Source organism: Ursus americanus, chromosome 18, assembly GCF_024610735.1.
Source record: "Ursus americanus isolate L20-20 chromosome 18, mUrsAme1.1.p, whole genome shotgun sequence".
NCBI lineage: Eukaryota > Metazoa > Chordata > Mammalia > Carnivora > Ursidae > Ursus > Ursus americanus.
Genome location: NC_142144.1, coordinates 21,478,383 through 21,491,860, shown reverse-complemented (window position 1 = coordinate 21,491,860; position 13,478 = coordinate 21,478,383). Strand labels below are relative to the sequence as shown.

The 13,478-nt window shown below is 43.5% G+C and overlaps 1 protein-coding gene across 9 annotated transcripts in view; it reads right to left on the bottom strand.

Moving 5' to 3' along the window:
- The window catches only part of ECPAS (Ecm29 proteasome adaptor and scaffold), a 97,628-nt gene that overhangs the window by 21,905 nt on the left and 62,245 nt on the right, over positions 1 to 13,478 (bottom strand). For all 9 annotated transcript variants that reach the window (XM_045814840.2, XM_045814842.2, XM_087869484.1 and 6 more), the window contains 9 exons: positions 10,682 to 10,805; positions 9,886 to 10,031; positions 9,432 to 9,486; positions 8,240 to 8,354; positions 7,477 to 7,545; positions 4,553 to 4,670; positions 4,095 to 4,262; positions 1,331 to 1,410; positions 592 to 697 (listed from right to left, as the gene is read on the bottom strand). In XM_045814840.2, the coding sequence (XP_045670796.2) occupies positions 592 to 697; positions 1,331 to 1,410; positions 4,095 to 4,262; positions 4,553 to 4,670; positions 7,477 to 7,545; positions 8,240 to 8,354; positions 9,432 to 9,486; positions 9,886 to 10,031; positions 10,682 to 10,805 (981 nt within the window). The remainder of the gene's footprint in view (positions 1 to 591; positions 698 to 1,330; positions 1,411 to 4,094; positions 4,263 to 4,552; positions 4,671 to 7,476; positions 7,546 to 8,239; positions 8,355 to 9,431; positions 9,487 to 9,885; positions 10,032 to 10,681; positions 10,806 to 13,478) is intronic.

The window sequence follows — 13,478 nt, the reverse complement described above, 5'->3', positions numbered from 1 at the left end:
AAAATTTAGATTGCCCAGGAAAAATTCAAAGGAATTGGTCATGTTATTTGGGAATAACTGATCCAATTTATAAAACTGATCAAGTAGAGGTTGTCTGGATTATCTCCAAACTGCTACTTGTCCTAATCAATAACATCATGAAATCTCTATTGAAAGAAAGGCTGTTGGGGCGCCTGGGTGGCACAGCGGTTAAGTGTCTGCCTTTGGCTCAGGGTGTGATCCCGGCGTTATGGGATCGAGCCCCACATCAGGCTCCTCTGCTGTGAGCCTGCTTCTTCCTCTCCCACTCCCCCCGCTTGTGTTCCCTCTCTCGCTGGCTGTCTCTATCTCTGTTGAATAAATAAATAAAATCTTTAAAAAAAAAAAAAAAAAAGAAAGAAAGGCTGTAGCTACCTTAAAAAAAAAAAGGCCAATTCAAGTTAGATCTAAGGACCTTGCAACATCACAGACACATCAAGACTGAAACTTTGGGAGAAAACTACAGTCTCTTAAAATTGTCTAGAGAGTGAATTTTGAAATACCCAAGTACGTATTTTAACAATCCCAGTTAAAGTTACTCTATGAATAAATGCAGACTTATTTCTATGATACCTTGATATCATCTTGTACTCGAAAAAGAGTTTCCCAAATTTCTGGAAGTTTATCAATGATGTCATCTAAAGGTCTTCCTCTCAATAAATCATTCAGAGCTAAACAGCTGAAAATAAACAATTTAGTTTTCAAGTTTATGATCAAGAAAGCTCAATCTTTTACTATGAAACATTCATATCAAACAAGAATATGGATTCTGCCTGTATTTCCAGTTCCCACCCCCTCACTCCTGGACAGCAACGCCTATTCTCTTCTTGGCGCCTCAAACACCCCACACGCACGTGGCATTTACGGTCATCAGATGTCTGCATCCCACAACTACAATACAGCCTCTTTGAGAGGATACATCATTTATTTACCAGTGTGCGCCCACGTAGCACACTGACAAGCCGTAACAGGCACTGAATAAATTATATAAACATCTAAGTAAATGATGCCCTACAAAGTCATGACAGTATCTATCCTGGTGTCTACCAATTTAACACGTCATACTTATATACTTTAATGTCATACTTAGATAAACTACGACACTTTAGAAAAACCACTGACTAGAGCTAGGGGTTTTTTTAGAGTTTTAAATAGTTAAGCAGAGAGAACTCTCTAACCCAAACAAAAATACGCTTTTTAGTAACACTAATTTATTCCTTTTGCATAAAGTATAAGGCTTGGAAATTTGAACCAAAAAAAAAAAAAAAAAGTCAGTTATATTTGACTAGTCTTCTATTCCCAAAAATGGTACCTGGATTCTCGAACTCGCCACATATTGCTGGTAAGGTTCTTGACCAAATCTTGAAGAATTTCCTTCAAATATTTATCCACCTAATGAAAGAGAGAGGATAACATTCAAAATGTGAAATTCTTCAACAGTCAAGTTATTAATCTTTCAACCATACTGACCGTGTCTCTGCAGGTAATAGCCTGAGTGTCTCTGGGTGTCTTAGCCCACAAGTCTCTCCCCACTCTGCTTGCTGCCAGCTGCCAGAATGATCATTCTAAAATGCAAACTTGGGGCGCCTGGGTGGCACAGCGGTTAAGCGCCTGCCTTCGGCTCAGGGCGTGATCCTGGCGTTATGGGATCGAGCCCCACATCAGGCTCCTCCGCTATGAGCCTGCTTCTTCCTCTCCCACTCCCCCTGCTTGTGTTCCCTCTCTCGCTGGCTATCTCTGTTAAATAAATAAATAAAATCTTTAAAAAAATAAATAAATAAAATGCAAACTTGATTCTCTTGTCTCCCTCAGGACACGAGAATAAAATCCAGCCACCCAGGCATGGATACAAAGCCCTCTGTGACCGATCCAGCTCCAAAGGTACCATGTACAATCTCACCTTTATTCCTTGATACATACTACCCCTCCCTACAATCCCCTTCCATCTTTTGCTTGCCTGGCTAATTCCTGCTTGTCCTTCAAGATTCAAATCAGGCACCACCTCCGTCGAGAAGACTGGCCTACTCTCCTCTGTGTTCCCATAGCACCTTCTTAAGCATGTCATATCAGACTGTATGTAACTACACTGCTCCATCACACTGAGACCCCAAGGACAAGGAGAATGTCTGACTTGTCTTCATATCCCTGGTAACGTGCACAGTGCCTGGCACATAAGGAAGTATTAGGATTGTTCAGAGCGAAAGGGGAGTTGAATCTTTTAAGCCTGTTTTGTTTGGATATACACTTAACGATTTGGTAATAACAACTAACTGATGGTAGGCTCAGTTCTTATACTGATCCAAAGAACCTCAAAACTTAAAGCTTGGGGGGCGCCTGGGTGGCTCAGTCGTTAAGCGTCTGCCTTCGGCTCAGGTCATGATCCCAGAGCCCGGCGGGAAGCCTGCTTCTCCCTCTCCCACTCCCCCTGCTGGTGTTCCCTCTCTCGCTGTGTCTCTCTGTCCAATAAATAAACAAAATCTTTAAAAAAAAAAAAACAAAAATTAAGGCTTGGTGGCATCTGCATGGCTCAGTTGGTTAAGCGTCTGACTTTGGCTCTGGTCATGGTCTCAGGGGCCTGGAATGGGAGCCGCACTAGGCTCCACACTCAGCAGGGAGTCTGTTTCTCCCTTCCCCCCACCTGCCCCTCCCTCTGTCCCTTTCCCTGGTCATGTGTGTGCCCTCTCCCTCATATAAAAAAATCTTAAAAAAAAAAAAGAACAAAAACTTAAGGCTTTTCCACTTTTACTCTTGCAGGTAGGAAAGGTTTTGTTATCCCTACTTATATGTAAGAAGACAGGACAGAAAAGTAAATAACTCACCTAAGATTTAATGAACTGACATCTTCCTAAGTCCAGTTCTCTAAACATTCTCCACAGTGATCTCATGCACACTATCTCATCTACCCATTGAGAACCGATCTCATCTATCACCTTTCTCTCATAAGGAGATGATACATCACCTCGGCCTGTGCACTGGACTCAGATCCCGAAAGCCGAGTGGCCTGTCAGAGCTTGACTGACCAGTGGTACCAAATACTCTCCCAGAGTGGTCAAAGCTGAACCCTCAAGGGCCTATCACCCTGAACAGAAGCACACTGGAGATGAAAAGCCACATCATGTGCAGGGACTGCCAAGATAAGGTAAGGATCACAGAGTTTAAATTTAAAGTGAACTATGAAGCCATAGTTAGGATTTTAACTCAAAATGGCACAATCCAATTTTTTTTTTAAATCACTTTTACTGCTGATTAAATGAAGGAAGCAAAGAGCAGAGAGAGATGACACCCTGTTTGCCAGGACAGAAGACAGTGGATTCAAGAGATACTTTGCCAACAGAATCAACAGAATTTGCTACTGGATTTAACTCTAAGTAGGGGCACAACAGACAAAAATCAGGACGATACCAAGTTTCACGAAACTTGGATAAATGGATGAATGTTGAGAAGAGAGGGGAAAGGCCTGTTCTGGACACATTACGTCAAACGTATCATGAAACAACATCCAGTGAAGAGATCAAGCAGGCAGCTGGATGTGCAAGTCAGGAGCACAGTCGTGTCTGGGCCAAAAGTGTAAGGCTGGGGGAACCATCACAATTAAGATGACATTTACATTCACTGGAACTGCTGAGCTCAAAAGGTAAAGTTAAGAGAGTGAAAGGTACTCAGAGGCAAGCCCTGAGAAATCCCAGGGTCTACATGTGTAATCACGTAATCATCAGCCAGAATACGGAAAACCGAGAGAGAAAACCATATATGGTAACCGCCTGTTTCCTTGTCTAGCTCCTCAACAAAGTGAGCTCCTTGAAGGCAGAACTGCGTCCTGTCCTCCACTGTATGTTCAGGACCGATCGACACAGTGTCTCATTCGTGTGACTCTCCTGCCCCTTCCTCAGCCAGCCACCCCATGGACATTTAGATTATTTCCATTCTTGAGATTTTGATAAATGTGGCCATGAGCATCTCTGACATCTTGAAAGAAGGGAGAAAGCAAGGAATGAAAGAAAGCTTATTTGCTTAAACAGGTAAATATACAAAGCAGAAAAAAAAGATGAGCATCGGGTTTAAATCCAGATACTTGCCATTGATTTGTCAGTGACCAATGCATTCCAAATACTCGTCATGGCCTGTCGAATCCCCAGGTTGGGATCAAACTGGTAACGGTAAAGACGAGGAACTAGCTGAGGCAGAAAAGGGGCCAGCTGTTCCCCAGCTCTGGCGGCAATCACATTAAAGCCAAAAGCAGCACCCTAAAAAAATAAGACAAGGATGAAGGGCCTCAGACATGTCTACTGTGGTAAAAATATTAATATATTAAATCTATGAAGATCGCAAAATTCTCCCTCCCAAACTTGTCCCTGGATAGACCCTGATTTATTGGTGTCCCAGGTTAGCAGTCAGTTATAGCAGCCACGTGGTGGTCTGGCTCTCTCTAATTCCAGACTTTTACAAAACATACTGCTTATCAGTCGCCACTGTTGGCCAATGTAGCAGGTTTGGTTTGGAAGTAAGTAAAAACCGTCCAGTGACAGCAACTTACCTTCCTAGAGTTCCACATTGCATGATGGTTGGCTAAATTCATAAATTTATACACCAGATCTGGCTGACTAAGATCACTTGCCAGAGAACAAAGCTCCTTGTAGGTAGAGAGGCCCTGGCTTGGAAACAAACAAAAAGTATACAATGTATTTCTCTGTCTCCAGCCTCGTAAAAGTTACATCGCCCACATCAACAGGACATTTTTAAATTGTGGTCTCAATCTCATCACCACAGAGGAAGAGAATGAGGTTGAGAGGAATACAGAAAGCCACCCTAGTTCACTTACCGACAACGTCAGGTAAATGACCTGAAAGCCCTGGGACCCCCTCACCACCCGGGACGGAGCTCAGTAATTCCCTGTTACACTGCGCCCCAATCCCTCTCAGAATTAGGAGAGTCGCTTAAAGACAACTTCTGTCATCCCTAAGTCTTTTCTAAGCTACAGCACCCCAATCATTTTTAGGTTTTTATTTTAATTCCAGTTAGCCACCATAGCGTTATATTAGTTTCAGGCGTACGATGCAGTGATTCGACACTGCTGTACATCCCCCAGTGCTCATCACAAGTGCCCGCCTTGACCCCCATCACCTATTTCACCCGTCCCCCCACTGCCTCCCCTCTGGTAGCCATCAGTCTGTTCTCTATATTCAAGAGTCTGTTTCTTGGTTTTCCTCTCTTTTTTCCCAAATGATCATTTGTTTTGTTGCTTAAATTCCACATGTGAGTGACGTCATACGGAATTTGTCTTTCTCTGACTTATTTCACTTGGCATCATACTCCCCAGCTCCATCCACATTGTCGGAAATGGCAAGATTTCATTCTTTTTTTATGTCTGAATAATACTCTATTGTGTGTGTCTATATACCTTCTTTATCATCTGTGTATGTACGTATGTACCATCTTCTCTATCCATTCACCTATCTCAGTGAACAGCCGGGCTGCTTCCGTATCTTGGCTACTGTAGACAATGCTGCTATAAACGTAGGGGTGCATGTACCCCTTGGAATTAGTATTTCTGTATTATCTGGGTAAATACCCAGTAGTATGACTGCCGGATGATAGGGGAGTTCCATTGTTAACTTTCCGAGGAAGCTCTGTACTGTTTTCCACAATGATGTACCAGTTTGCATTCCCATGAATAGTATAAGAGGGTTCCTTTTTCTCCACATCATTGCCAGCACCTGTTGATTTTAGCCATTCTGACAGGTGTGAGGTGGTATCTCACTGTAGGTTTGACTTGCGTTTCCCTGATGACGAGTGATGTTGAGCACCTTCTCATGTGTCTGTTGGCCATCTGTATGTCGTCTTTGGAGAAATGCCTGTTCATGTCTTCTGCCCATTTCTTAATTAGATTGTTTTTTTTGGGTGTTGAGTTGTATCAGTTCTTTGTATGTGTTAGATACTAACCCTTTATCAGCTATGTCATTTGCAAATATCTTCTCCCATTCCATAGGTTCCCTTAGTTTTGCTGATTGTTTCCTTTACTGTGCAGAAGCTTTTTAATTTGATGTAGTCCCAGTAGTTTATTTTTGCTTTTGTTTCCCTTGCCTCAGGAGACCTCTCTAGAAAGAAGCTGCTTTGGCCAATGTCAAAGAGGTTACTATGTTCTCTTAACAGGATTTTTCTGGTTTTAGGTCTCACATTTAGATCTTTAATCCATTTTTACTTTATTTCTGTGTATGGTGTAAGAAAGTGGTCCAGTTTTCCCAGCACCAATTGTTGAAGAGACGGTCTTTTTCCTATCGGATATTCTTTCCTGCTTTGTCAAAGATTAACTGACCACATAATTACAAGTTCCTGGATTTTCTATTCTGTTCCATTAATATATGTGTCTATTTTTGTGCCAGTACCATACTGTTTTGATTACTATGGCTTTCTAATACAGCTGCAAGTCTAGAATTGTGATACCTCTGGGCTTCACTTTTCTTTTTCAAGATGGCTTTGGCTATTCAGGGTCTGTTGTGGTTCCATACAAATTGTAAGACTGCAGCACCCTATCTTGATAACTCCTTTTAAGTCCATTAACTTTCCTCTGAACAAATACCTGATCGTTTGTATTAGTTATTCTGTGAAAAGAAAGCACTTTTCAAAAAACTCAGAAAAAGTCTATAGGGAGAGTAAGAGGAACAAAAATAATTTTCGATGTGGAAACAGTGAGCTACGGGAGAAAGTCAAGGACAGAACAAATGGCTGCTTCCTGGTGTTGCAGACAACACTGAAGCAGGGCTCTGTGTGATGCCGCAGCAAGGCCCAGCCTTGCACAGTTTGACCTGAGGGCTTTTAGAGAAAAAGCATCAGCATAACCACAAGAGAATAATGATAAGATAAAGGAGGTAAGGCTCTAGGAATAAATTGGAAATGCTAAATTGGTGGACCCCACAATACCAAGCAGAGCTGCCCCCACCAAAAAACGAGGTGCAGTGGAAGCCGAGCTGTGCTGCCAGACCGCCCCTCACGACTCAGCTGGCTGGGAGCTAACGGAACTGCCCTCAGTCCAAGGTCAGGTCCTCCTCCAGAGTAGCCCACCACCAACGGCGAGTCACTGAGGGGATGTGAAGCCAGGTAAAGACTTGGCCCCTCAAAGCGGGACAACTCTGAAGGGCCAGCTGAGTCCAGTTCCAGGGGTCAGGATCTGCTTAAGGGCTGGCAGCAGGTCAGCTCCTCCTTGGGCCATCAGCCCTCTCCTGCCTCCTCACTCCCCCAGGTGATGAGCTTGGGGCGCTCTTCATCAGCTTCCAGCAGACAAACCTCCACCTCAGAGTCTGTTCCCAAGAACCCCAATCTGAGACACTATGCTTTCCCCACAGAAGTTTTCTTCTTCCACTAACACCCATTTCCTAGAAGGGTGGAAATCAGTGTCATGAGTGCTCCATTCACAGACTAAAGGTGTTAATGATGATTGATCAACAGATTTGGCACACTTACCCATCGGGTGTTTTGCCAAGGCTTCCCCCTTGAAATACCACTGTCTCTCCAGAAACTTCATGTTTAGCTCTAAAGCAAAACAACAGTAAGACTTTAAATTAGCCTCAAATTTTTCATACCAGCATTCAACTAATTGATTCATTCCTTTTATAAACTGATCAAATCAAATCCCATAGCAGGTAGCGACTGTGTGCAAGATGTTAAAGTCAACTAAATCCTTTCCGATCAGCCTGAGAATTCTGTAAAACTAACTCTAGGATGGACAAAGAGATACAAAAGACATTCCACATAAAGTTAAACTGAATTACAGGTGGTCATGCATTAAAAATCATCTCCCCTGAAAGGAAGGCAACATAAAGCAGTAACCAATTACAAGAATGCCTGCCCCTCTCATCCTCTTCACAAATCAGACTATGAAAGACACACAAGCTTCCCCTCCACATCTTCATTTTCATTTAACCAATAGCGATTACTGTATTACTATAATCCAATGCTTTGATTGTCCTGAGATCATTCAACTTTCAAAGCTTGACCTACTGGCCTGTTTCTAAACAGTAGTTCAGTTTACTTCACTTTACTGTCTCAACAGTATACACTGAATAAAGAAACTGCTATCCACCACATAACAGTCCCTGACTTGCAATTTAAAGACTTAATAAACAGGAACATCAAATGCTCAATTTTCCTTCTTCTAATGCATATTCTCAGTACGTGCAAACCTTGCTGTACATGTTCAAATCTGAAATGTGCAAGTTCACTGTACCTTTTGCCAGTCATAAGTGTCTCTACAAGTGTAGAAACCAATTCCTGCTGATCTTGTTCATTGCCCAGTTCATACACCAACCCAAGGCCTTTTGAGGCAACATCTTGGCTAAGTTCTGCACAAAAGTCAAACAAAATAGTATTAGTTTAAGAAAAATTTGTCTTCTGGCCATTGTCAGATTTTTTAAAAAGTTGTAACAGATATCCAAAATGATATCAAAGTCAAGATATGAAAACATAATCAATCTGATTATTTTGTTAAAACATATTAAATCATCTCAGTGGACATGACACCAAAGGTCCCTGTAAATGAGAACTATGTTCACAAAAGAGCCAACTCACAAACCAAGTCGACCCGCTGGGCCTTAGTGTTCTGTGTACTACTTGTGGTACACAGCCTCACGGATTTCAATATACCCGCAGCCAATTTTTTAAAAAAAGAAGTCAATATAAGACTGTATGTTTAAAACAATTTACAAAACAAAGCTATTATTTAAATGTCTAACACATTTGCTTTCTCCTGGCTTACATCACAAACAGGAAAGGAACCAGAGATAGAAAAAAGCTATTATTTATAAACACTAATGTTAAAGAAGGCCTCGGCTCCATTTTTTTTTCATTTTTGATGACCTTTTTTTTCTTAATTTAAATTCAATTAACAGAGAGTGTATTATTAGTTTCAGAGGTACAGGTCAGTGATTCATCAGTCTTCTGTAACACCCAGTGCTCATTACATCACATGCCCTCCTTAATGCCCATCACCCAGTGACGCCCATCCCCCCACCCCCTTCCCCTCCAGCCACCCTCAGTTGGCTCCATTTTTTAAATGTGAAACTGAACAACACGATCTAATCAATCAAATCAACCAAAAAGAATCGACTTTCCTGTGTTCCTTTTTTTTTTTTTAAAGATTTTATTTATTTATTTGACAGAGAGAGAGACAGCCAGCGAGAGAGGGAACACAAGCAGGAGGAGTGGGAGAGGAAGAAGCAGGCTCATAGCGGAGGAGCCCAATGTGGGGCTCGATCCCATAACGCTGGGATCACGCCCTGAGCCAAGGCAGACGCTTAACCGCTGTGCCACCCAGGCGCCCCTCCTGTGTTCCTTCTATTATGTTCATTAATCTAGATTTTTTTTAATTTAAAATACAAGCTTAACGAAGTTTGGAAATCAAATATTTACCAATAACTTACCATCATTTTCCGACAAAACGGAAACAAATGCGCTCTGAATTTCTTTAAGGTGAGACTGAAAGGAGAAAACAGGCGTTTAGAACACAAACTCTGCCTCTTGGTAGATAAGGGAGGGTAAGAATCTTCTCTCTGGGCATACTGCGCCTCGTAAGAGTCTTCCGACCCAAGACAGCCACAAAGCCTGCAGTGCTGTCTCTGAGGGCTGTGCGCTTACGGGTGGCCTGCTGCACCCTCGGCCTCCCCACCCTGAGCACCCGACCTCACGCCCTCAAGCTGAGAATCACCTCCCAGCCAGTGTGCACCAGGCTGCTCCTTCGCGCACAGCCTCTTCCAAAGCATCGGGTACTGGCTAGTGGCCCTCCCCTTCATATACTTTCCTTCCTATCACCTTCTCATCATAAATATTTCAAAGACACTTTCCAGCAGTGCTGAGCGCATTTCTCGCGCGGCTTACCTTCACCTCTTTATGGGTACTTAGCTTCCTCACAAGGGAAAGGAGCCAGATGCAGGCCGCTTGCCTCACGTGTGGGTTGGGGCTGACGATATGTTTATTTAAAATCACATCCAATACCCAGGGGACCACATCATTCACTTTGGCTCCTGGGGGGGGGGGGCGGGGCGGGGCGAAAGGAATGATAAGCAGCAATTAAAATAAATGAACAGAGTACCCTGAAAAATTAAATTTTACTCAGTATTTACTCAATACAACAATCCTGAACACATTCAAGTCTAAATGACTAAGGTGTTCAGCTGCTGAAGGAGCTCATAATCAGCCAGTTCAGAACCACAAGACACACGAAACCGCAGTACCTATAACGTGTAGTCAGAAACCACACACTCCCTCGCCCGTGTCGTCACGAAAAGCCAGAGCACCGTCAGTGCAGAGGCACGTGGAGCGTGAGCAGAAGACCCTGAGGCTTCCCTACGTGACAAAGGATTAAGGGACATGTAACGTGGAAATGTACCTATGCTGTGACTTTGAAACTGGCTAACCACGCCAACCCTTCAGGAAAGAGCACGGGTTTGTAGGTAATACAGAGCTAACTCCCTTGCTTCCCAAAGAACTAAAAAAAGAAGTTCTCATTCATTTTGTTGTGTTCACTCTCCTTTAACCAACTATTTTTCTTGACTAAACCAAACTGATAAGACATATATAAATATCTGCAAAAGAGTTAACATGGAACGCATAGATTTTTTCTTGCGCTTCAAATGCGGTAACAAGACCAGAAAGGGCGACTTGAGGGAGGTACCAGCAGGGGGGGTGTACTCGTCCTCCGTCAGCAGCCAGGCGTCGCGGGCAGCCACCGAGCTCGTCCCTACGGCCGCACTGGTGATGGCCTCGCCGACGGTGAACTGCAGTTCCAGCTGCTTGGCCTGCGACAGCGGACACAGAAGCCGTGAATCAGAGAACATTTCCCAAAGACGTCCATGTCCGCACAACGGCTGCTTCGGATCCCGCCAGTCAACCTGGTCTGTGTTTACTCTTTTGCCTGGATTGCTCTCACCTAATCCGCGGCTCAGACGGGGAGGCGAGGGGAGGGAACGGACAATGTAAAAATGACCTGAAGATCTTTCTCCGACCCCACGCTGCCCTCTTCACCCTCAGCAGAGAACCACTAAGCAGGGATTTTTCATCTGGGGAGGAAAGGGTATGGACTGAAGCCGTACAGGTCTCGGGACAAATTCTCATCTGTCTCTCACCAGCTACATACACTTATTTAAACCGAGCCTCAACTTCGTTTGTGACGCGGGCGTAACACCCTCCTCGTCGGGCTGTGAGAAGGAAATGAGGGTAACGTACATAAAGCTCCCGGCGGACACGTGGTGTGCAGTACCGGCACAACGAATAGCAGCCACTGCAACTTATTAACACCTCCTCTGTGCTCTGTTAAACTACAGGGTGTCTCTGAGCTACTCTCCAGTGCTTCCGATAAAAGAGACAGTGCACAAACAATGAATCATGGAACATTACATCAAAAACTAAGGATATGCTGTGTGGTGACTAACATAACATAATAAAAAATCATTAAAAAAAAAGAGAGAAACAATGCAGTATAATGGTAAAATTTGGTGTATCTGGATAAAAGAGGATAGAGGTAAGAGATCCATGAAGAGCCAGCAGGCTTCAAGAGCTTCAACAGCACGTTAATAATCCAGCAAGAACAGGAGTTCTTCACGCTATTCTTACAACTGCATCGTAAGTTTGAAATTGTTTCAAAAATCAAACATTAAGAAAATTCTATATAGTATATCCTCAAATTTTTTAAATTTTTTTGAAAGCACACACAAGAGAGCAGGGGGTGGAGGCCAGGGGGCAGGGGTAAAGGGGGAAGGAGAAAGAGAATCTTAAAGAGGCTCCACATCCAGTGGAGAGCCCGACACGGGGGCTCAATCTCATGGCCCTGAGATCACAACCTGAACCAAAATCAAGAGTCGGGACACTTAACCTACTGAGCCGCCCAGGCACCCCTCAAATTTTTTTTAATTTGGTTTAGAAATTTTGATAAGTTCGGGCGCCTGGGTGGCTCAGTCGGTTAAGCGTCTGACTCCAGCTCAGATCATGATCTTGGGGTCCTGGAATCGAGCCCCATGTCGGGCTCCCTGCTCAGTGGAGAGTCTGCTTCTTCCTCTCCGTCTGCCCCTCCCCCCTGCTTGTGCTCAGGCTCGCTCTCTGTCTCTCAAATAAATAAATAAAATCTTATGAAAAAAATTTTTTTGACAGGTTTCAGAAGCATGAAGCACTCAACATGGAACGGGACCTTAGTTTCCTTTGACCTTTTTCTGTTTCCTATAAACTGGAAAACAGCTAAGTATTTGGGGACTAAGAAGAGAATGAAGAACAGAGTTCCCATGAGGGGCATGGGAATAGTGACCTTTGAGAGAACTCTACCAAGCACACAGACCACAGTGCGGCCAGCCACTCCTAAGCTCAATCAACCAAATGCTCTCCTCTCTCAATGAGGCATCAAGTTCTGATGCCCGATGCTTCCTAATCTGTGGAAAAAGAATTTTAGGGCTTCACTTCTGCAGCTCCCCTGGTCAAAAGCGTCTTTGGAAATTCTAAGCAGAGAAAAGGTAGGTCAACACAGAGGATCCTATAGTAAGGGTTCATTTTCTGTGCCTGTTTTCAAATGTTTCCCCTTTTTCTTCTTTAAAAATTTATGAGAGAGATGGATTTCTTCTGGTTTTATTTAAATAAATGAAGCTTTGGGGTCCCTGGGTGGCTCAGTCCATTAAGCATCCGACTCTTGATTTTGGCTCAGATCATGATCTCAGGGTCATGAGACCCAAGTTGGGCTCCATGCTGAGCATGGAGCCTGCTTAAGATTCTCTCTCCCTCCCTCTCTGTCCTCCCTCATCATGTCCACACACATGCGTGCTCTCTCTAAAAAGATAATTAATTAATTTATTTATTTATTTATTTAAAAAGGTGTAAGATAAGAAAGCGGAACCTATAAGCTTTTCCCCAAGTGGTTACAATGTCAATGCCACCAGGGAGAACCTGGTGTATATAATCCATTCTCAAAAAATTCACATTAAAAATACTGGATTATGAGTCCAGAGACCTGGATCCTAATACTGGCTCTGTCACTCAGTGGCCTTAGTCCTCAACTCCAACCTGCTTCCTGCCTCCCACCTCCCGCCCATCCTTCCAGGCCCAGCAGCTACCTTGCCTCCAAAAACCTGCACCAAGTCTCCAGACAGAAGTACTCACACCCTCCCTTGTAAGTCTATTCCCTGACATGCAAACGTCTCTTCATTTACTCTTCCCACATTTACTGAGGTCCTACTATTTCCAATCACACTGTGAGGCACCTGTTTCATAATGGGGATTGGAACAGACTTTGCCTTCAGTCTAGTGGGAAATTAGAAACTGTGCTAAATGCTGTGAAGAAAAAGTATGAGAGTCAGGAAAGCCCAATAGCTAGAGAATCTACTCTAGTTCAGCAGCAACCCAAAAAAGGGCATGGTCCTCTTTCAACAGCTCAGAGCAAAGAAGATTAAGAGGCTGGGGTACAAAAATGTGAGCAAGTAACGAGAATCAAG